The 21,310-nt window shown below is 52.3% G+C and overlaps 1 protein-coding gene across 1 annotated transcript; it reads left to right on the top strand.

Annotated features, from left to right (window-relative positions):
* Window positions 1-11,704: 11,704 nt before the first annotated feature.
* LOC133893553 (uncharacterized) lies at window positions 11,705-12,467 on the top strand. The gene is made up of 2 exons (XM_062334602.1): window positions 11,705-12,261; window positions 12,357-12,467. Exons 1-2 carry the CDS (start codon window positions 11,709-11,711, stop codon window positions 12,371-12,373), a joined length of 570 nt encoding a protein of 189 aa, XP_062190586.1. The 5' UTR covers window positions 11,705-11,708; the 3' UTR covers window positions 12,374-12,467.
* Window positions 12,468-21,310: the final 8,843 nt, after the last annotated feature.

The following is a 21,310-nucleotide window of genomic DNA, read 5'->3' on the forward strand; positions in this document are numbered from 1 at the left end:
TCTTTTATTACATAATACCAGATACGCAAAACAACATTAGAGCAAAAGCCTAGTCCCGTGCATTAACATCACAATTGCCGAAGACACCAACCCAATCTGAATCTAGTTCTCTATTTATAGTAGCATTGCTTTACAAGATCTGTTGTTGGAGAGAAGAGGAGGAACGTTCTCCGTTGTTTGAGGTCGTTATTAAGGACCTCCGACAGTCTCTTGGTTTAAGTAGCTCTGAGTCTGTCTCCGTCTTTTGAAGCTCTGGCCTTTCGGAGTCCAGCCTCTCAAAGCCTCTCGAAGGTTCGGTCTTCGAGGCTTCGGCCTCTCGAAGGTTCAGTCTTCGAGGCTTCAGCCTCCCCAAGCCTCCTCTTCCGAAGCCTCGATCTTCCGAAGCTCAGCCTCCTGAAGGCCCAGTCCTCGAGGCTTCGGCCTCCCGCTGCCCAGACCGACTTCCCGGAGATTACTGGATGAGTCATCAGGCCTCAGGAAAAATCTGCCAAAAGGGAGGAACCAGTCGTACTTTGCCTGCGAGGAAGTGATCGGCAATAAATGCCTAGGCTAGTGGACGCCGCCCTGACCCCCTTGGCGGTGCGGCGCCGGGCCGCAATTGGCGACTGGCTCACCCCCTTCAGGGGGCAGGCACCACGATAGTTACTACGGTGGATATTTATCTCTCAAGAAGGGTAGAAAGTAGTTATCCGGTATAAGACCCAGTGATTCGGTCACATCCTAGATATTTGTACATTGTGATAACTTATACGTCAAGCTACGTATGACCCTATAAATATAAGCTCTGGTCGCTTGGGCAAAAGGAAGGTTGAATGGCAGAGAGACACAGAGGTGAAAAATACCAAATCATGATGTGATACTCTCCTAGATCGATCTATTTTTTCTACAATCAATACATTTGTGGTACCTCTTTCTCTTAAACTTCGTCTCCAAATCTGAATCTCCTCCTTAAAAAATTCTCATCATAGTTACTGAGGCAAGATAAATTCTTGCTCCAACATCCATTTACTTCAACAGCCATGACGTGCTGCGCACCTGGACGCGGTCCCAATGCCCGCACGCATCTGCTCGACGCAGTCACCGCGTACACTCTAACAAAGTTACTACCCCTTACATGATGGATTTACAATTCCTAACAGACTGCAGTCTACATGCCCCTGTACAATGTTGAGCTAAGTCAGTCTTCTTCCGAAGAGATTTACATGTCCAAAATAGTTTGGGTCTACAGATCTTTATCAAAATATCTAATTCAATCGTACCTGCTGGCTTGATATCATTCCAGCAGGCACCCGCGTGCCCTTAAATGCTTCCCACATCGTCACAACCATCCGCCCGTCCTCAGTTACGGCAAGTTGGACGCGGCGACTTCTCCTTAGGGTCATGTTCTGCTCCTATTCATCACTGCCAACATTAGCCTCAGCCCCGCGCACATACGAGCGACAAAGGGCGGGGAGCTTGCTGCAATGGTTGTGGCGGCCTCTAGGATTTTGAAAGAGAGAAGACGTGTGGGGTTTCGAGAGTGGGGAACTTTAGAAAAGGCATAATGCCATATGAAATGGAAGTTTTAGTTTTATTTCTATTCCCTCGTTGTGAAAATTGAAGGATATGAGTCAAAGAAGTACATAATATCTGTAATAAGATATTATTTCCCACGCAAAATAAAAGTATCTTTCAGCCTGACCCCAGTTTAGCCTTGTATTGCTGCATCGCATGATTTAGCTCATACTTCAGTGTTCAAACTATTCTGTAATTGAATAATCGAAATGCAATAGCGGTGTGCTTTGGTGTTCGGACAAAGCCCATATAATAACAGACATAGAGTTCACGAGTCAGGAGAGGGGATTTACAAATCATAGAATGTTTACCTCAATGTAGAGTAGAAGATAAATTTTAATTTTTACACATAAACTGCGAATCAGTTGTCCAAATTGGTTCACGGTACCCAGCGAATATTGCAACTCACTGCTTAATATCTCAATCAATATGGAAACAAAATTTCTCAAAAGGAAGTATTTTAGGCTATACTTCCTGCAAGGTGTGTGAACCAGCGGAACAGTAATCAACCGACATTAAAGTGCACCAGTCCAGTTTGGTGGTGAAAAACTGAATCGATGATCTTTTGGTGGCGTCAAACAAATGTAGCCAAAAGAAAACATGATATTCAATTAGGCATTCTCCTCAACAACCACTGTCACTGAATCCCAGATCCTAATCTGTCAGTAAATTATTTCATATCTGTGTCATGCCTGCGCGAGGTCGATGAGACGACTTGAACCGTCAAAGAATCCATCAATTTTTTTAGGACAAAGACTTCTCAGATCCTCAGAGAACTATGAGTGCTCGAGGACTACTGTTCATAGCCCCGAGCACTCTCTCCCGGATATACCTTTTCTTGGTCCTCGGGGAATTCGGGCACTCGGAGACCACTGTTCATAGCCTCGAGCGCCTTCTCCCAGAACTGTGTCTACTCGGGCCATCAGGGAACTCGAGTACTCGGGGACCACTGTTCATGGCCCGAGCGCCCTCTGCCGAAACTTGTACTTCTCAGGTCCTCGGGGAACTTGGGTACTCGGGGACCACTGTTCATGGCCCCGAGCACTCTCTCCCGGAACTTGGTCTTCTCGGACCTCGGGAAGATAATCCCTGAGGGAGGACGCCACGTGGCACTCTGCTGTCCTGGCCTCGGGACTCGAGGACCCCTGGTTCCCATGTCAGCGACAGCAGCCCCGGGCCCATTGGCAGGCAATGATCCAGAGACTGCGGATGGGGCCCTTATTTCTTCGAGGCCGATCCCAGCATCGATGCCACGTGGCTTGTTCTCAGACGCTGGAATTTTGCGGTCTTAGCAGTCTTTCTGGCCCAAGCTTGTGGTACGGCCCAGGCGAGGAACCGAATGGACGTGTGTCCTTCCGACTTCCGAGGAGAGTGATAACGAGGAGGGAGGCGTGCGTGGTAACCACGCGGATCGAGGGTAGTGCGCCTGGCAACCGCACAGATCGAGGGGAATGCGCTTCACAGAATGCGCCACGGAAAGTGACGTTTGAAATCCCCATCCCCAAGATATAAAAAGGAGAGGGGGAATGAACTGTTGCCCCCTCACACCATTCTTGCGATCGCCACCTCTGTCTTCTTCTTCTTCCTTGCGCACCGGGAGCTCTCGCCCTCTTCAGCCCGCAGTGCACCCTCCTTCTCAACCCCTCCAGCACACTCCCCACCCAAAAAATGCCGAGGGCAGGAAGCAGCCGCCGGGACACATCAAGCTCCAATAGCGTTTTGCTGAAGTCCCGCATTGTGAACGAGGAGGGGGCGTAGAAAGTCCGCAAGCTGATGGTGCCCGCCGGCCAGCGGGAGGCATTGGTGTTGACGCCGGCGAACTTTCCGCCCTCCACGTGCCGGCCGGAGCGGATCGTCATCTTCGTGTCCTTCGTCGCCGCCAGACTGGTGCCGCCATTTTCAACTTTCTTCCTCCAAGTGCTGGACACATTTGGCATCCAGCTGGACCACCTGAGTCCGAACTCGGTGGTGATTCTGGCTATCTTCGAGCACTTCTGCGAGATGTTCGCGGGAGTGCCGCCGTCGGTCGCTCTGTTTTGGCATTTCTTCATCCTTCGAGCGGCCGGGAAGAGGAAAGGATCTGACGGGTTGGACATACACCGGCTTGGGCGACTTGACGAGGACCCACATCGGCCCGGACGGGGACCTCGACGAGGCGATGCTGGTGACCCTGCTGAAGGTGGTGACCGGAATCGACAACCTCACCCGGGTGGTCCTGCCCCGAGAGGAGCTGGCGCTCTGCACGGATCTCGGCTGGGTGGCACTGCAAGCGTCCATGCCGGACTTCGACGCCCAAGGACTGGTGGATCGTCCAGGGTGCCGGAACCCCAGGACCATACAGATCCACGGGGTGGATCACAACATAGGGCGGGGCGTCGCCGTCGAAGGCAACATGCCGGCGGCCTGAGGAGACTAAGGGAAGCGTCTTCATCGTCGTCGCTGTCACCTCCGTGACAACGACCGGCGGCGGGCGGTGCGACGGAGGGTGGACGAGGCGGCCAATCTTTGGGACCGGAGTCCGGGATGGAGGCCAGATCTAGGGCGCGGGTGCCCGAGGGCCAGGACCCAGCTAGCGGCGCAATGGTTGGCAGCCAGACTGACCAGCCACCGGAGGCAGGCTCCGGGCGGCCGCTGGGGCCGGCCCACAACAGCCCGAGGGCCAGAGCCCTCCACAGAAGAGGAGGAAGGCGGAGCTCAGACCGAATCCATAGAGCCCCGACTTCGGATGCCGGAGTCTCGGTGGCGGTACCGCGGGCCGAAGACCATGTAAGCTCCCTTTCTATCTCGAGCATATCTGCCCGGATTTTGGCTTGCTACTAACCTTTTTTTGTTTTCAGGCCGCCCAAAGACCCCACAGGAGGCCAAAAGGCAATCGGAGGAGCCGAGGCTAGCCAGCGGGCCTCTTAGAGAGCCGAGCACACCAGCGGGCCTGAAGCCGAGGGCACCAGCCAGTCCTGAGCCGAGGGAACCGGCCGGTCCCGGGCAGCAAGCACCGACCGATCCTACCCCGAGCCCTCCGAGGATGGAGCGAGTGGCCGCGGGGGAGGTGGTTGCGACGAGGGCGGCGCCTGCGCGGCAGCCGTCGGGGACTCCGAGTGCCTCTGTAGAGAGGGCTTGCAGGGGACCCAGCCCCCGGCCACCTTCTAGCCAGGCCCCGAAACCCCTCCCGGAGGTGCTGGGAAGTGCCCGGGAGGTCATCAGGCGGCTCGAAGTGGCCGTGGTAGCAGAGCGGGCGGAACTCTAGAAGGAGCGCGTCGCCCTGCTTGCCGAGAGGGGCCGACTGGAGGAGGCCCAGAAGCTCTTAGAGACCCGTATCGCCTCGACCCGCTCGTCCTACAAGAAGTCCATGCGTGAGGTGGCCGAGGAGCGGGAGGCGCTGGAGGAGACACGCGATGAGGCTGTTGCTGCACAGGAGAAGGGCAGCCGCATGGAGCGGCTCGTGACCGAGCGCGACTAGTCATCCCGGAGGCAGGCCGCAGAGCTGCTTGCTCGGGAGCAGCAGCTGCTATCTCGGGAGGAGGCGGTCGGCAAAAGGGAGGAGGCCGTGCGGTCTGCCCAGGCGGACTTGGCCCGTTAGAACGATGAGCTCGAGCGTAGCTGCGCCGAAGTCCTCCGCCGGGAGGAGGAGGTCGCGGTACGCGAGACCGATGTCGAGATAATGGCGGTGGCCCTTGATGCCCAGGAGGAGCAGATCGTGTGGCACGAGGCGGATGCCGCCTCAGCATCGTCGGCCATCACCGCCCAGGAGGAGCTGGTCGCCAAGCGGGAGGCCGACCTGACTGCCCGGGTGCAGGCAGTTGATGCCCGGGCCGAGCAGCTACAGCACGCTCAGACCGAGATCCTGTCTGCAAGGGGCGTCCCTACCAGCGCATCTGACGACACCGGCCTCGAGGACCGGCTGAAGAGCGCAAAGGACGAGCTCGAGACCGTCATCGTCGAGTAGACTAACGTGAAGCTGATGATGCGGGACATCCTCCAGCAAGCACGGAACTCCGTGAAGGCAGACGGGCTCAGGCACGTGTAGGTGGGTGAGCAGTCGTTGGACAAGAAGACGACTGGCCACATCGCCCTCGGCTTTGCGGAGATCGCTCGGCGCCTCGAGGCCCTTCCAGACGCTGTGCAGGAGCTGGCGTCCCGGGAGGGGCGTGCTTTGGCCCAAGCGGTGGCCGAGCATGTTCTCGCCTGCTATCGCAGCCGAGACCCTGCCTTCCCATTGGAGCCATTCCGGTAGGGCGTGGTTCAGGCCGAGGAAGCTACTGCCTGGGAAGCCTTCCGCGATGTTGCCGCCGAGGTGGCGGCGTGTTTTATGCTGGAGCCGGAGCCGAAACCGAGCAGCGACGATAGCAGCGATGTATCTTTGCCTCCTCCGGAGCCTGCAGATTGTTAGGTTTTTTGTTTTTGGAATGTTGTAAATATGGGAGTGATCCCCTCCAGAATGGTTCCTTTGAATATAATAGAAGCCTTTCTTTGGGATCGAAACTCCACTGTGTTTGTCATTATGTTGTTTCCTTTTTGCTTGATGTCCCGAGAGGTACTGGTCGGACCGAGCCCAGCCTTCTTCCCCCGAGAGTTAAGTTGCCCCGACCACTCATCATACGAGTAGTGGGACCACCCGAGCGTCCAGCCCTCGAGTCCTCGTGAGTCCACAGCTGCTAAGACAGAGACACAGATACGAACTTCCTTGCTCGGGAGATAAGTTCATCCAGCATGGTGCACGCCATGACCAGCGAACACTTTCCACCCTGCAACCTCTCAAACGAGCAGACCGAAGAAACGTGCAGGTGGAAACGCGACCAAGAGTCCCCACGGTTTGGTGGTGTCTGGGGTAGGACTAACCAGACCAAGCACCGACAGCCCACCCCTAGGGTCTAGGTGGTCCCGACCACTCTTTGTTCAAGCAGTAGGATTACCTGAGAACCCCAGAGACTCGGTAGTGTCCGGGGTACTGCCAAGCCAGCCGAACACCACGGCCACCATAAAGGACCTCGGTCAGCCATCGCTGCCTGTACGGTACATCGACTACTATTTGTTTTTGTCATTCCAAAAAAGCGAACACGTGGGCAGGGTTTTGCATGTGAGGAGACCATCTCGCCAGACAGATTAGATTGCGAGGCTCTCGAGGATAGCTCGGGAACAATAGTTTATTGCGTATGTATGAAAGGAAATTCATATAACTTTAGTTACTCACCGGACAGCTGTCAGGCTTCCGAACGACCAATCCAGGAGTGGGTAGATGCCTCGAGCTCGGGGCACCCGGGAACTTTGGTTCCCTCGTACGGAGCACCCAAGCACTGGAAAGCAGGTGAGAGAACCAGGGGCTAGGCGGTCCCGACCACTCATGTTCGAGTGGTAGGATTACCCGAGGATCCCGTAGGTTTGAGCAGCGCCCTGGGCACTGAGGCCCTTGAGGTTAGGCTGCCCGGTTCTTGATCATTGATCTGTAAACTTAAGAAATAGAAAAATACTCCTTGCTCAGTGCGCTTTGTTAGTGTGGTACTGATTATAGACTGCTCTCATTTTTTATCCGAGATCTCTTGAATACCCGGACCAGTAAAGTGTACAGACAGAGGCATAACCAAGAGGTCCAATGGTTCGGTGGTGCCTAGGGCAGGACTGACCAGGCCGAGCACCGACAGCCCTCCCTTGGGGTCTAGGCAGTCCCGACCACTCTTTGCTCAAGTGGTAGGATTACCCGAGAACCGCAAAGGATCAGTAGTGCTCGGGGTACTACCATGTAGCCGGACACCACAGCCTACCACAATAGACCGAAGTCAGTAGCTACTGCCTGTGCGCATACCGATCGGGATCCGTTTTTATCAATGGGAAAAATGAGAGAGCGTGTTTTTCTCGCACAAATCGAGGATCTCAACAAACAGATTAAACATATGGATTCCAGAGAGGAAACTCGGAATAAGAGTGTATATTGACAATTTGTACAGAAGTGGTAACTTACATGGTTAGTGGCAGCCCCCGGCCAACTTGGGCAGGGGGGACTCCTGGCCTGGTTGGTCCAAGCACAAGCATGCTGTCTTATGGATAAAATTTACGCAGATGCACGATGTTCCACTCGTTTGGGAGCGGCTGCCCGTCCTCTGTGGCCAGCCAAAACGAGCCTTGTCGCGGGACACCGGTCACGGTGAAGGGGCCTTCCCACATAGGGAACAGTTTATTCTTTCCTTCACGCGTTTGAGCACGTCAGAGAACTAGATCCCCAACCTCGAGTGACCGGGCCCGGATGTAACGCTGATGATAACACCACAGGCTCTGCTGGTACCTGGCTGCTCGTACGGCGGCTAGTTGCCGACGCTCCTCCAGGTGATCGACGTCATCGCGTCTTTGCTGTTCATGTTCACCTTCAGAGTAGGCATTCACCGGAGGGGAGCTGAGAGTGAGCTCAGAGGGGAGGACCACCTCGGCACTGTACACGAGGAAGAAAGGAGTCTCCCCGGTGGCGCGGCTTGGCGTGGTCCGGTTGGCCCATAACACAGCAGGCAACTCGTCGATCCACCCTTTCCTGTGCTTTGCGAGCACGTCGTAGGTCCGGGTTTTGAGCCCTTTCAGTATCTCGGCATTTGCATGCTTGACTTGCCCATTGCTTTGAGGATGAGCAACAGAGGCGAAGCAAAGATTGATGCCGAGGTCCTCGGAGTAGTCTGTGAACAGGGCACTTGTGAACTTGGTGCCATTGTTGGTGATGATTATGTTCGGGATGCCGAAGCGACTTGTGATACTGCGGATGAATTAAAGTGCCGTGTTCTTGGTAACCTTGATAACTGGGACTGCCTCCGGCCACTTGGTGAACTTGTCGATGGCAACGTAGAGGTACTCATAGCCCCCGATTGCTCGAGGGAATGGACCCAAGATGTCCAGCCCCCAGACCGCGAAGGGCCATGACAGAGGGATGGTATGGAGAGCCTGAGCTGGCTGGTGAATCTACTTTGTGTGGAATTGGCACGCCCTGCAGCGCCGAACCAACTCAAAAGCGTCCTGGAGAGCTATAGGCCAGTAAAAACCTTGCCGAAAGGCCTTCCCGACCAGTGTGCGGAACGATGCATGGCCACTGCACTCGCCCTCGTGGATCTCAGTGAGGAGCTCGCTATCTTCTGCCCGGGTAATGCATTTCAGGAGGACACCGTCCGTGCCACGCCAGTAGAGATCCCCATCCACTATGGCATAGCGTTTGGACTGCCGTGCAATCCTCTCCGCAGAGGCATCATCCCCAGGAAGGATGTTTTCTTTCAAGTACCCTCGAATCTCGTCGATCCACGAGGCATCTTGAGAACCACCAGTAAGAGCAGCGCGCTCACTGGGTGGCGGCACCCTGACGGGACCTCCCACTGAGGGTGCTGCCTGGGTTCCCTCAACTAGGCTCGAGGGTTCCCCTTCATCCTGGTCGGCAAGCAGCACGGACAGCCGTGTGAGCCTTTCTTCAAAGGCTCCGGCTGGGACGAGCGCCTGGGTAGAGGCTAGGCGGGAGAGCGCCTGGGCAGAGGCTAGGCGGGAGAGGTCATCGGCTAGAGCGTTGTCACGGTGAGGTATGTGCCGCAGCTCCAGGCCATCAAAGTGCCGCTCCAGCCTCCTGACTTCCACCACGTACGCCGCCATCTGAGGATCCGCGCACTGGTACTCCTTGGATACTTACTTGACCACCAGTTGGGAGTCTCCCTTAACCAGCAAGCGCCAAATCCCGAGGCCCACCACTACTCGGAGGCCAGCAATGAGGCCCTCATACTCTGCCATGATGTTGGTTGCTCGAAAATGCAGTTGTACGGCGTACTGGAGTACTTCACCCGTTGGGGAGGTGAGCACCACTCTAGCCCCTGTGCCTTTCAGCATGAGGGAGCCATCAAAGTGCATGACCTAGTACCCAGGCCCATCTTGCCCGGGGTACGCGGAAATCTCTTCACTGATGATCTCGAGTGTTGGTAATATGCCCTAGAGGCGATCGAGTTTGCGGATTGGATCTGCTAATGGGCTTTAATGTTGATTAAAGGACCATTAGGGTTTAGAGTCATAATGGGCTTTAATGTTGATTAAAGGCCCATTAGTGTGCTCTATATAAGAATAGGCAGGGGCCAAGGCGCATGGTGTTCTTTAGAAACCCTAGCCGCCTCCTATTCCCGAACTCCCTTCGAAACCCTAGCCGGGCGCGCGGTGCTAGCACACCGGCGCACGGCGATTCCATCCTTGTACGTGTGGATACCGTGGAGGCGCTGCTACTATTGCGGTGCTGATCTGCTCGGGAGTACTCGGGACGTACCCGCGAGTACTCGGAAGGTGCTCGGGACGTGCTTGGGACGAGGTTGACGATCGACTACTTGACGCGCACGACGTTGGATTGGTCTGCTCCAACTCTTCTTCCGCTGCACTGCTCGTCAAGTGGTAACGATTCATGATCCCCTACTCGCATGGCTTCCTGGTTGAATGCGGTAGAGAAAATTTATTTTGTGCTAGCGTAGCCTACCCGCAACCCTTCAGTGGTATCAGAGCCATCCTGCGTAGTTTTCGATCTGGATCAGTCACATATAGAAGACATGTGATAGAAATAGATTAGATCTATTGTTTTTGATCAGTTCATATGATGGATTGATCAATGCACGGTTGGTTAGGTGAATTAGAGATCGGATGAGATGCTAGTCGATGAAACCACATAGCCAAAAAGATTAGCTCGATCTCCCACCTGTTTTTGCGTGCGACTTGCCCCTACCGGCTGGAATCACCATCGGGGCTAACTGCATGCATCGCGACATGGTCGGGAGAACAGCAGATCGAGGTCGTGTGTGCTGTCATCGTTTCTGGAAAAACCTCACGCGATGATCAATGGGATTGATCTAATGGAAATTGAGGCATTATGAATGACTCGGAATTGGCTCGATACGATCGATCCGATGAGATTTTCATAGCGATTTCATAGATGCGATCTATGTATTTCCGAGAGGTTTTCATAGCCGTTGCGTACACGCATAGATTGTTGTAATAACATGATCCCATCATGACATTAGAATTCGATTCTACGCTTAACTCGTTTTTGCAGAGAATGTTGTGACTGGTATGGCCTTGTGATATGTGATGCATGTGTGTAATTTTTCATGGCCTGCGTGTCATGGTTAATTGCAGCCCAAGGCTGTCATGTTATTGTATAACGGCCTGCGTGTCGACTTGTGATGCTTCTTCTCATGTAATTTATCTAGTGCTATTAGGTGTAATAGACTAGAACAAGATCATGGAGATTTGAAGCATGATGACCCGGAGGGCAGGAACCGTGGCGATGAAGATCACCATGTGAAGGGGCCATACTATGTCACAGTTAATATGATTGCCTGTGATGTTTTTATGTTCCTGTCATACTATTCTTTCATGTTTTATATGTGGTGGATATGATTTTCATGATAGAGTAGTTTCCCTCAGAAAAATCAAGAGTAATTGATGCCCTTCCAATAGCTGCACCTACAAAGGTTTTGATCATTGTGTGGTAGGTCTGCCAAAGCAGGGTGCCATCATTTATCTTAACCAGTTAGAGTGGATGTCGGACATCCACACGCATAGTATTGGTTTACTTGATAAAGCTATCAAAACGGTTTTGGGCTTTGGGGCATGGTGTTGGGCGCCGGGGCATTCGATGCCACCCAGCAAACAAGAGTCACATAGGGATGTGATTAGCAAGGCGTTGCTTACCTATGTCACTAAGTTTCTAGCAGTGATGCCAAAGCTCACTAGAACTTAGTTGAATATGGATCTTGATCCTCTATATGTTGTTAGAGGGAAAACACATATAGTTGAGTACCTTTTGTTAAATTGTTTAATAGAAGATTCACATAGGCATAGTGCTGAACCTGCATTTTCTGTTGTAGATCATGGCACCGGCAGCTAGTAACACTTCCAGTTTTAATTTGCGATCGATTCTTGAAAAAGAGAAGCTTTCTGGAACAAACTTTATTGATTGGTATAGAAATCTGAGAATTGTTCTCAAACAAGAGAAAAAGGAATATGTTCTAGAGGTCCCCTATCCTGATGAACCAGCTGATAATGCTCCTGCCGCGGATCGGAGGGCTTATGAGAAGCACACCAACGATTCACTGGATGTTAGCTGCCTCATGCTTGCCTGTATGTCCTCTGAGCTTCAGAAGCAATATGAGAACAGGGATGCCCATGATATGATTGTGGGACTCCGAGGCATGTTTGAGAACCAAGCTCGGGCCGAGAGGTACAACACCTCAAAGTCCTTGTTTGCGTGCAGGTTAACAGAAGGCAGTCCAGTCAGTCCTCATGTGATCAAAATGATTGGTTACATTGAAAGCCTGGAAAAACTTGGTTTTCCCCTTAGCCCTGAGTTGGCTACGGATGTAATTCTCCAGTCGCTCCCTGCGAGCTTCGAGCCGTTCATTTTGAACTTTCATATGAACAGCATGGAGAAAAGCATGGCTGAATTGCATGGGATGCTAAAAACTGCTGAGGAAAGCATTAAGAAGAGCTCTAGTCATGTGATGATGGTTCAAAAGGATAGCAAGAAGAGAAAGCGCAAGGACAAGGCTAAAACTTCGGATGAGATCTCGAGTTCTAAGCCTAAACCTGTTGGAAAGCCCAAGGCTGGCCCTGCCGCTTCTGACACTTGCCACCACTGCCATAAGACTGGTCATTGGCGGAGGAACTGCAAATTGTACTTGGAAGAACTCAAAAAGAAGAAGGGAAGTAAGACTTCATCTTCAGGTATAAATGTTATTGAAATTAATCTTGCTACTCGTCCTGATGATTCATGGGTATTTGATACCGGATCAATGATTCATACTTGCAAATCGTTGCAGGGACTGAAAAGGACTAGGAAGTGTGCAAGAGGCGAACTGGATGCTCGCGTCGGCAATGGTGCAAAAGTTGCTGCGTTGGCCGTTGGCGTTTACTCCTTATCGCTACCCTCAGGATTAGTTTTGGAATTAAATAATTGTTATTATATTCCTGCCTTGGGCAAAAACATTATCTCTTCTTCATGTTTGGAAGAAGACGGTTATGAATTCATAATAAAGAACAAGTGTTGTTCGATATTTTTGAATGGTATGCTCTATGGTAATTGTCCATTAGTAAATGGATTATATATAATGGATCTTGAGGATATAACTATCTATAACATTGATACAAAGAAGCCTCGGCTTAATGATTTGAATCCCACTTTTGTTTGGCATTGTCGATTAGGTCATATAAATGAGAAGCGTATGCAGAAGCTCCATAAAGATGGTCTTCTACATTCATTTGATTTCGAATCATTTGATACATGCGAGTCCTGTTTACTTGGCAAGATGACTAAGACGCCTTTCACTGGTCGAAGTGAGAGGACAAATGAATTATTGGCCCTAGTACATACAGATGTATGTGGACCGATGAGTTCTACAGCTAGAGGTGGTTTTCAGTATTTCATTACTTTCACCGATGACTTTAGTAGATATGGTTACATCTACCTAATGAGGCACAAGTCTGAATCCTTTGAAAAGTTCAAGGAGTTCCAGAATGAAGTACAAAATCATATAGGCAAGACAATTAAATTTCTGCGATCAGATCGTGGAGGTGAATATTTGAGCCATGAATTTGGTGATCATCTAAGGCAATGTGGAATCGTTCCACAATTGACTCCACCGGGCACGCCACAATGGAATGGGGTGTCCGAGCGGAGGAACCGAACTTTGTTAGACATGGTCCGGTCGATGATGAGCCAATCTGATCTTCCATTGTCCTTCTGGGGATACGCTCTAGAAACTGCTGCTTTCACGTTAAACAGGGTTCCATCTAAGGCTGTAGAGAGGACACCATATGAGATATGGACCGGGAAGCGTCCCGGATTGTCTTTCCTTAAGATATGGGGTTGTGAGGCTTATGTAAAACGTTTGTCGTCTGATAAGCTCACTCCCAAATCTGATAAATGCTTCTTTGTGGGGTATCCTAGGGAAACCAAAGGATATTATTTCTATAACCGGGAAGAAGGCAAAGTGTTTGTCGCCCGGAATGGTGTCTTTCTTGAGAAAGAGTTTCTCGCGAAGAGAGTTAGTGGGAGCACGGTGCAACTCGAAGAAATTCGGGAACCACTTGAAAGTGTTTCAGCTCCTATTGAACCACAACTCGGTATGCAAGATGTTGCAGAACCTGTTGTCGAGACACCAGCCCCACGTCGGTCGGAAAGGTTCAGTCGTGCACCCGAGCGGTTTATGTTCCTAACCACGGGGCAGCGCGACATATTATTGTTGGACAATGATGAACCTAAGACTTACTCGGAAGCAATGGTGGGACCAGACTCCGAAAAATGGCTTGGAGCCATGAGATCCGAGTTAGAATCCATGAGAGAAAACCAAGTTTGGAACTTGGTCGATCCACCTGATGGTGTGAAAACTATCGAGTGTAAATGGGTTTTTAAGAAAAAGATAGACGTTGATGGAAATGTTCACATCTATAAGGCACGATTGGTGGCGAAAGGTTTCAGGCAAATTCAAGGTGTTGATTATGATGAAACGTTTTCGCCCGTCGCAATGCTAAAGTCTATTCGGATTCTCCTAGCAATTGCTGCATATTTCGACTATGAGATATGGCAAATGGATGTCAAAACGGCTTTCCTTAATGGAAACCTAAGTGAGGATGTGTACATGACACAGCCTGAAGGTTTTGTCAATCCGAAAAATGCTGGGAAGATTTGCAAGCTGCAAAAGTCCATCTATGGACTAAAGCAAGCTTCTCGGAGTTGGAATCTTCGTTTTGATGAAGTGATCAAAGGGTTTGGTTTCATCAAGAATGAAGAAGAGCCTTGTGTTTACAAAAGGACTAGTGGGAGCGCACTTGTGTTTCTGGTCTTATATGTGGATGACATATTATTGATCGGAAATAATATTCCAATGCTCGATGCTGTCAAATCTTCATTGCAAAAGAGTTTTTCAATGAAAGATTTAGGAGAGGCAGCATACATATTGGGCATAAAGATCTATAGAGATAGGTCGAAAAGACTAATCGGATTAAGCCAGAGCACGTACATTGACAAGGTATTGAATCGGTTCAATATGCAAGATTCCAAGAAAGGTTTCTTGCCAATGTCACATGGCATCACTCTCAGCAAGAATCAATGTCCTAAGACATCTGATGAGCTCGAGAGGATGAGTGCGGTCCCGTATGCTTCTGCTATCGGGTCCATCATGTATGCTATGTTTTGTACACGCCCAGATGTCTCCTATGCTCTAAGTGTTACGAGCAGATATCAATCGAACCCAGGTGAATGTCACTGGGCTATAGTAAAGAGTATCCTCAAGTACATGAGAAGAACTAAGGATATGTTCCTAGTCTATGGAGGTGAGGAGGAGCTCGTTGTAAATGGTTACACCGATGCTAGCTTCCAAACCGACAAGGACGACTCGAGATCGCAGTCTGGTTTTGTGTTCTGCCTCAATGGAGGTGCGGTGAGTTGGAAGAGTTCCAAGCAAGAAACGGTTGCTGATTCCACAACGGAGGCCGAGTATATCGCAGCTTCGGAAGCTGCAAAAGAGGCTGTTTGGATCAGAAAATTTGTTTCTGAGTTGGGTGTGGTCCCTAGTGCGTCCAGTCCAATGGACCTCTATTGTGACAATAGTGGTGCCATTGCACAAGCCAAGGAGCCTAGGTCGCACCAGAAGTCCAAGCACATACTTCGGCGCTATCACCTCATTCGAGAGATTATTGATAGAGGTGATGTAAAGATATGCAAGGTGCACACGGATTCGAATATTGCTGATCCGTTGACGAAGCCTCTCCCACAGCCCAAGCATGAGGCACACTTGAGCTCTATGGGTATTAGATACTTGCGGGATAGACTCTAGTGCATGTGAGAGAATGTGTTCTGTCTATGCTAATGTACTTTTGGATAATTGTTATCTGGTTCCATGAATAATTATCATTTACATTGATCAGCAAGTATGTGACTTGTTTGTGAAACTCTTTGTTTTTATGATGTTATTCTAAATAGTCCCTAATCTCATATCATTGTGTGGGACAATAATGATTTATAGATTAGCACATTTGACTGAATGATGATCATGTTTCACGGATCATAGATATGGAGATATCAAATCAGTAATGTGGACACATGTTAGAGAACATGATGTTGGATAGACCCACCCTGAGATACTGCTGGGATTGTTATTTTTAATGTGCCATCAGTTGTTATCTCAAATGGTGTACCTACAGAATCCTTTGACCTGAGATCATCATTGATTCCAGAATGTGTAGTAACACACTTAGGGGCTTCCAAACGCTATTCCATAACTGGGTAGTTATAAAGGTTGCTTTCGGGTATGTTATGAAACATGTCATGGGATGTGAGTGATCAAGATGGAATTTACCCCTCCTAAATAACGGGAGAGATATCTCTGGGCCCCTCGAGGTAGTTGGATTGGAAAGTCCTTGGCCATGCCAATGTGATTAAAGAGTTAATCATGGTGAATCCACTACTTGATCGAGTGAATGGTCGAGCTATCACAAGGGTGGCATGAATCTCGCCTTGAGCTTGACTGGTATCGTGTGGTAAAGGGATTGGTGCATGAGTATATCAAGGTTCAGCCGATATGATCTTTGTGTGCATTCGGGAGTCAATATGTCCTGCTAGGTACCGCTATTGACTTGCAATTCGGAAAAGGGTTTCCGGATAGCGGCCGTTTACACATGAACCTAACGGGTCACACACTTAAGGGGATGGAATATAAAACTTGTGCTGACTCTAGTGCAAGTGGGAGATTGTTGGTAATATGCCCTAGAGGCGATCGAGTTTGCGGATTGGATCTGCTAATGGGCTTTATTGTTGATTAAAGGACCATTAGGGTTTAGAGTCATAATGGGCTTTAATGTTGATTAAAGGCCCATTAGTGTGCTCTATATAAGAATAGGCAGGGGCCAAGGCGCATGGTGTTCTTTAGAAACCCTAGCCGCCTCCTATTCCCGAACTCCCTTCGAAACCCTAGCCGGGCGCACGGTGCTAGCACACCGGCGCACGGCGATTCCATCCTTGTACGTGTGGATACCGTGGAGGCGCTGCTACTATTGCGGTGCTGATCTGCTCGGGAGTACTCGGGACGTACCCGCGAGTACTCGGAAGGTGCTCGGGACGTGCTCGGGATGAGGTTGACGATCGACTACTTGACGCGCACGACGTTGGATTGGTCTGCTCCAACTCTTCTTCCGCTGCACTGCTCGTCAAGTGGTAACGATTCATGATCCCCTACTCGCATGGCTTCCTGGTTGAATGCGGTAGAGAAAATTTATTTTGTGCTAGCGTAGCCTACCCGCAACCCTTCATCGAGGACCGATGTCCACTCTGCCACAAAGTTGGACAGAGCCTGGCTCTTGATTGCCTGACGGCTGATGAAGTGCAGATCGAACTCCGCCAGCTCCACTGCCCACTTGATGATACGCCTAGTGCCTTCTCGATTCTGGAGGATCGGCCCCAGTGGGTATGTGGCTACCACCGAGACCTTGTGCGCCTGGAAGTAATGGCGCAGCTTCCGGGAAGCGACGAGTACGGCATAGAGCATTTTCTGGACTTGAGGGTATCTTGTCTTGGCGTCTTGAAGGACTTCACTAATGAAGTACACCAGTCGTTGTATACAGCGGGCCCGAACTGAGGCTTCGCCCGAGGGCTTATCACAGCCCCCGAGCTCGGCGCAGTGGTCGGGGCCGGTCTGTCTCTCTGGCTCAACTCCCTGGTCGGGAGGAGCCGAGGTCTCGGGCTCCACTACCTTCTCGGGAGGAGCCTCGAGAATCGAATGCTGCTCGAGGGCGGCTGGGAGCTCGGACCCAGCACCTTGCCCAGAGCACTAATCACGCTCCACCACCAGTACCATGCTCACGACCTGAGGGGTGGCCAAGACGTAGAGCAATAAAGGCTCGCCCTCGGAGGGGGCCACCAGTACGGGTGGTGAGGTGAGATACTTCTTCAAGTCTTGAAGGCCTGCTCGGCCTCCGATGTCCAGTCAAAGTGACCGATCTTCTTCAGGAGTTTGAAGAGAGGGATCCCTCGCTCCCAGAGCTTGGAGATGAAGTGCCCCAAGGCCGTCATGCAACCAGCGAGACATTGGACTTCCTTGAGTTGAGCCGGGGGACGCATCTGTTCGATGGCCCAGATCTTCTCCGGATTGGCCTCGATTCCTCAGCTGAAAACCAAGAAACCGAGGAGCTTGCATGCGGGTACCCCGAAGACGCACTTCTCGGGGTTGAGCTTCAGGCGAGTAGTGCGGAGACTATTGAAAGTCTCGGCTAAGTCCTCCAGTAGGGTGGCGCAGTCTCAGGATTTGACCACGAGGTCGTCGATGTAAGCTTCGACGTTGCGGCCAACCTGCGAATCAAGGGTAATGCGCACGGCCCGCTGAAAAGACGACCCAGCGTTGCGCAAACTAAAAGGCATTGAGATATAGCAATAGGTCCCCACCGGGGTAGTAAAAGATGTTTTTTCCTTGTCCTGTTTGACCATGCGGATTTGGTGATAACCCAAATTTGCATCTAAGAAACACAAAAGATCGCATCATGTAGTGGAGTCTACAATTTGATCTATGCGGGGTAAAGGAAAAGGATCTTTCAAACAAGCCTTGTTTAGGTCGGTGTAGTCGACACACATGCGTAGCTTGCCGTTGGCCTTCGGGACGATGACTGGGTTTGCCAGCCACTCTGGGTGGAGGACTTCTTAGATGAAGCTGGCATTGAGGAGCTTGCTGACTTGCTCCCAGATGAACTCCTGGCGCTCGAGCGCCTACCGCCGGACCTTCTGCCTCACCAGCCGTGGGTCTGGCCGCACAGCAAGGTGGTGCTCGATCACCTCCCTAGGGATCCTGGGCATATTGGACGGCTACCATGCAAACACGTCGATGTTAGCCCAAAGAGAGGCGACGAGCGCGCTTTCCTATTTGTCGCCCAGGTCACCACCGATCCAGACGACCTGGGACGAGTCTTCGCCCACCACGACCTCCTTCGTAGGGATGGAGGCGTCGGCGACGAGTCAGGGTTTCGATGAAGAGGGTCTTGGGCCCCCTAGGTGTCCTTCGACCTCGGCCCGAGCAGAGACCAAGGCCGAGTAGAGCTGCTCAGCCCAGGAGACAGCGCTGCCGATCTCGACGGGCACGAAGATGGGGCCAGCAAGACCCAGCATCTTAACCGTGAGGTATGCATAGTGCGTGATCATCATGAATCGGGCGAGCATCAGGCGCCCGAGTATGGTGTTGTAGGGCAGGGGGACTTCCGCGATGTCGAAGACAACGTTCTCCATCCGGAAATTATCCCGGCTCCCGAATGTGACGGGTAGCTCGACCTGTCCGAGGGGCAGAGTGTGTCCCGATGTCACCCTGTAGAACGGGAGCGATGGCTTTAGGCGCCTGGAAGGCACCTGCTGCTTCTTGAAGGCCTCCTGGGACAGGAGGTTCAGGCCTGCACCCCCATCGATCAGCACTATGCTGACCTTTACATTGCAGATGGTGGGGGACACTACTAGAGGTAGTCGCCCCACGCCTGCAGTACTCGCGGGGTGGTCCGCCAGACTGAAGGTGATTGGGGTCTCTGACCACCTCAGAGGCCTTGCGGCCGCCGTGCTGGGGGTAGCCGAGCACACCTCACGCCGCATTGTCTTGACGCAACGACGAGAGGAGGGTGTGTACGTGCCCCTGTTGATGAAGGCGACAGTGTGCTCGGGCTCTTGGAACCCGAGCTCTTGGTTCTCGGGGGCGGCTTTGTCGTCGCCACCCCTGCGGTGCTCCTCGCACTCCTTCTGGCGCCTTTCGATGAGTCCTTTAACTGATCAGCACTCAGTGAGGTCGTGCCAGTTAGTTTGGTGGATCTCACACCACTTTCCCGGCTCAGGCTTCGCGGGAGCGGGAGCCCTTAGGGGAGCAGGAGCCCTCGCGGGAGCGGGCCTCCTGTCGGGAGCCGCCCGGCGTGCCGGCCTGCAGGTAGGGCCCTCCGACGGCACGACAGGGGTAGCGTTACGCCTACTTCTCTTTTTCTTTTCCCGCTTGTCGAAGCGGGAAGAACCATGTTGGTCGGCAGTGGGTTGCTCAGGGCGTGGGACATGCCACGCCCGAGCCTCCACCGCCTTTGCGAACTTGTCAGCCTACGCGAAGAGCTCCGCGGTGGTTTCGACCTCATGCGTACATAGCCTTTCGAGCATCCGCTCGTCGCGGACGCCCTGCCGGAATGCGACGATGATGGCATGGGGGGTTATCCGCGGAATGGTGTTGCGGACCTGGCTGAAGTGTGCTGTATGAAGCGTCCCAGCATCTCTCTTTCTTGTTGCTTCACGGCATGGAGGTTGCAATCCAAGGCGGGGCGTGTGAAGGTGCTCCAAAAATTGGCCACGAACTGGTGGCATAGATCATCCCAGGAGCTAATAGACCCTGGAGGTAAGTTCATAAGCCAGGAACAGGTAGAACCCCTCAAGGCTACATGGAAGTAATTGGCCATAACCTTTTCACTGCCGCCCGCTGCCCTGACAGTGGTGGTGTAGATCTGGAGGAACTCAACGGGGTCGATGGACCCGTCGTACTTCTCCGGTAGTTCTGGCCTGAAACTCATGGGCCAGTTGACCCAACGGAGCTCGCTGGTGAATGCGCGACAGCTGTGTCGTATCCAGCGGCGCGAGCAGCGCCCTTGGGAGGCGAACGCCAGCGCACCGGGGAGACCCGGCGGTCATGGGCTGGCATAGAGGAAGCCTGGTCCTTTGCCTCGACCTCGTGCCGGGACTTCCGGTGGTGCTCAAGCGTGACGCACGCATCTTCGATGGCCCTCCGCTCATTGAGATGTAAGCGAAGGTCCTGGGCTCCGGTTGTGGCCAGGGGGGCATCACTCCGCCTGGAGGCCCCCCGGCCGGCTCTGCCGCCACCTGAGGATGGACCGGCCTTGGTTGCGCCACGGTGGGAGGTGGCACGAGAGCTTTCAGCCAGCACCTACCAGTGAGCTGTGCCCACCACGGCGGCCACCTCCTACAGCCAACGGCCTTCTGGAGTTTCCCCCACTGCCTGGACAGGCGGGTGCCTGAGGAGTGCTTGCACCGCAAGCAACATACTCCCAGGGCTAGCGTCACCGAAGGCGAGCCTACGCCGTAACGGTGCCCACCGCTGTCCGGACGTAGATCTCGCGGCATGGGCGTCTGTCGCTTGCTGAGGGTTAGGAGGCCCACCTGCGACGGTGGCGATGGCCCTGCTGGGCCCAGCATCGTTGTCCCCAAGCGAGGGGGCTACCATACGGGCCGACCACTACTGCTACTGAGGAACAGCAGAAACTGGGGCCTCCTGAGCGATGGGCTCCACCTCTTTGCTAGAGTTGGAGCCGGTGCATTGGAGGTGATGTCCACCTGCCATCTTTCCTGCAGATGTCCCCTGAGCATTTATTCAGGGATGCAACCCCCTACCTGGCGTGCCAGCTGTCGAAGGATGAACTCCACAAGCGGGGATCCAGAGGGACCCCCCTTGAGATTCGGCCGGAGGGATGATTCTGAATCTATCTCGTACGTGAGATAAATTGGAGTAAATGAGATGCAGGTGGGATGGATGATCGGATGCTAGAGGAAATAAATGCTCAGGGGATTTTATACAAGTTTGGGCTGCACGAAGAGTAATACCCAACTCCTGTGTGTATGCTATAAATGCTCTGGAAATGCCTCTCTAAGGATCTCTTGTGTTACAAGGGTTTTTTTGTCTAAGTCTAGAGCTTCGGTCTACGTGAGCCTCTACTCTGTTGTGCTTCTTGAACTTGTCTTGGTCCTGAAGAACTCATTCTGCCTTCG

Source organism: Phragmites australis, chromosome 15 (assembly GCF_958298935.1).
Source record: "Phragmites australis chromosome 15, lpPhrAust1.1, whole genome shotgun sequence".
Lineage (NCBI taxonomy): Eukaryota > Viridiplantae > Streptophyta > Magnoliopsida > Poales > Poaceae > Phragmites > Phragmites australis.

Bases quoted from the DNA above. Each gene is read 5' to 3' on its own strand.
- LOC133893553 (XM_062334602.1), top strand. From the start codon at position 11,709: ATGATTGTGGGACTCCGAGGCATGTTTGAGAACCAAGCTCGGGCCGAG.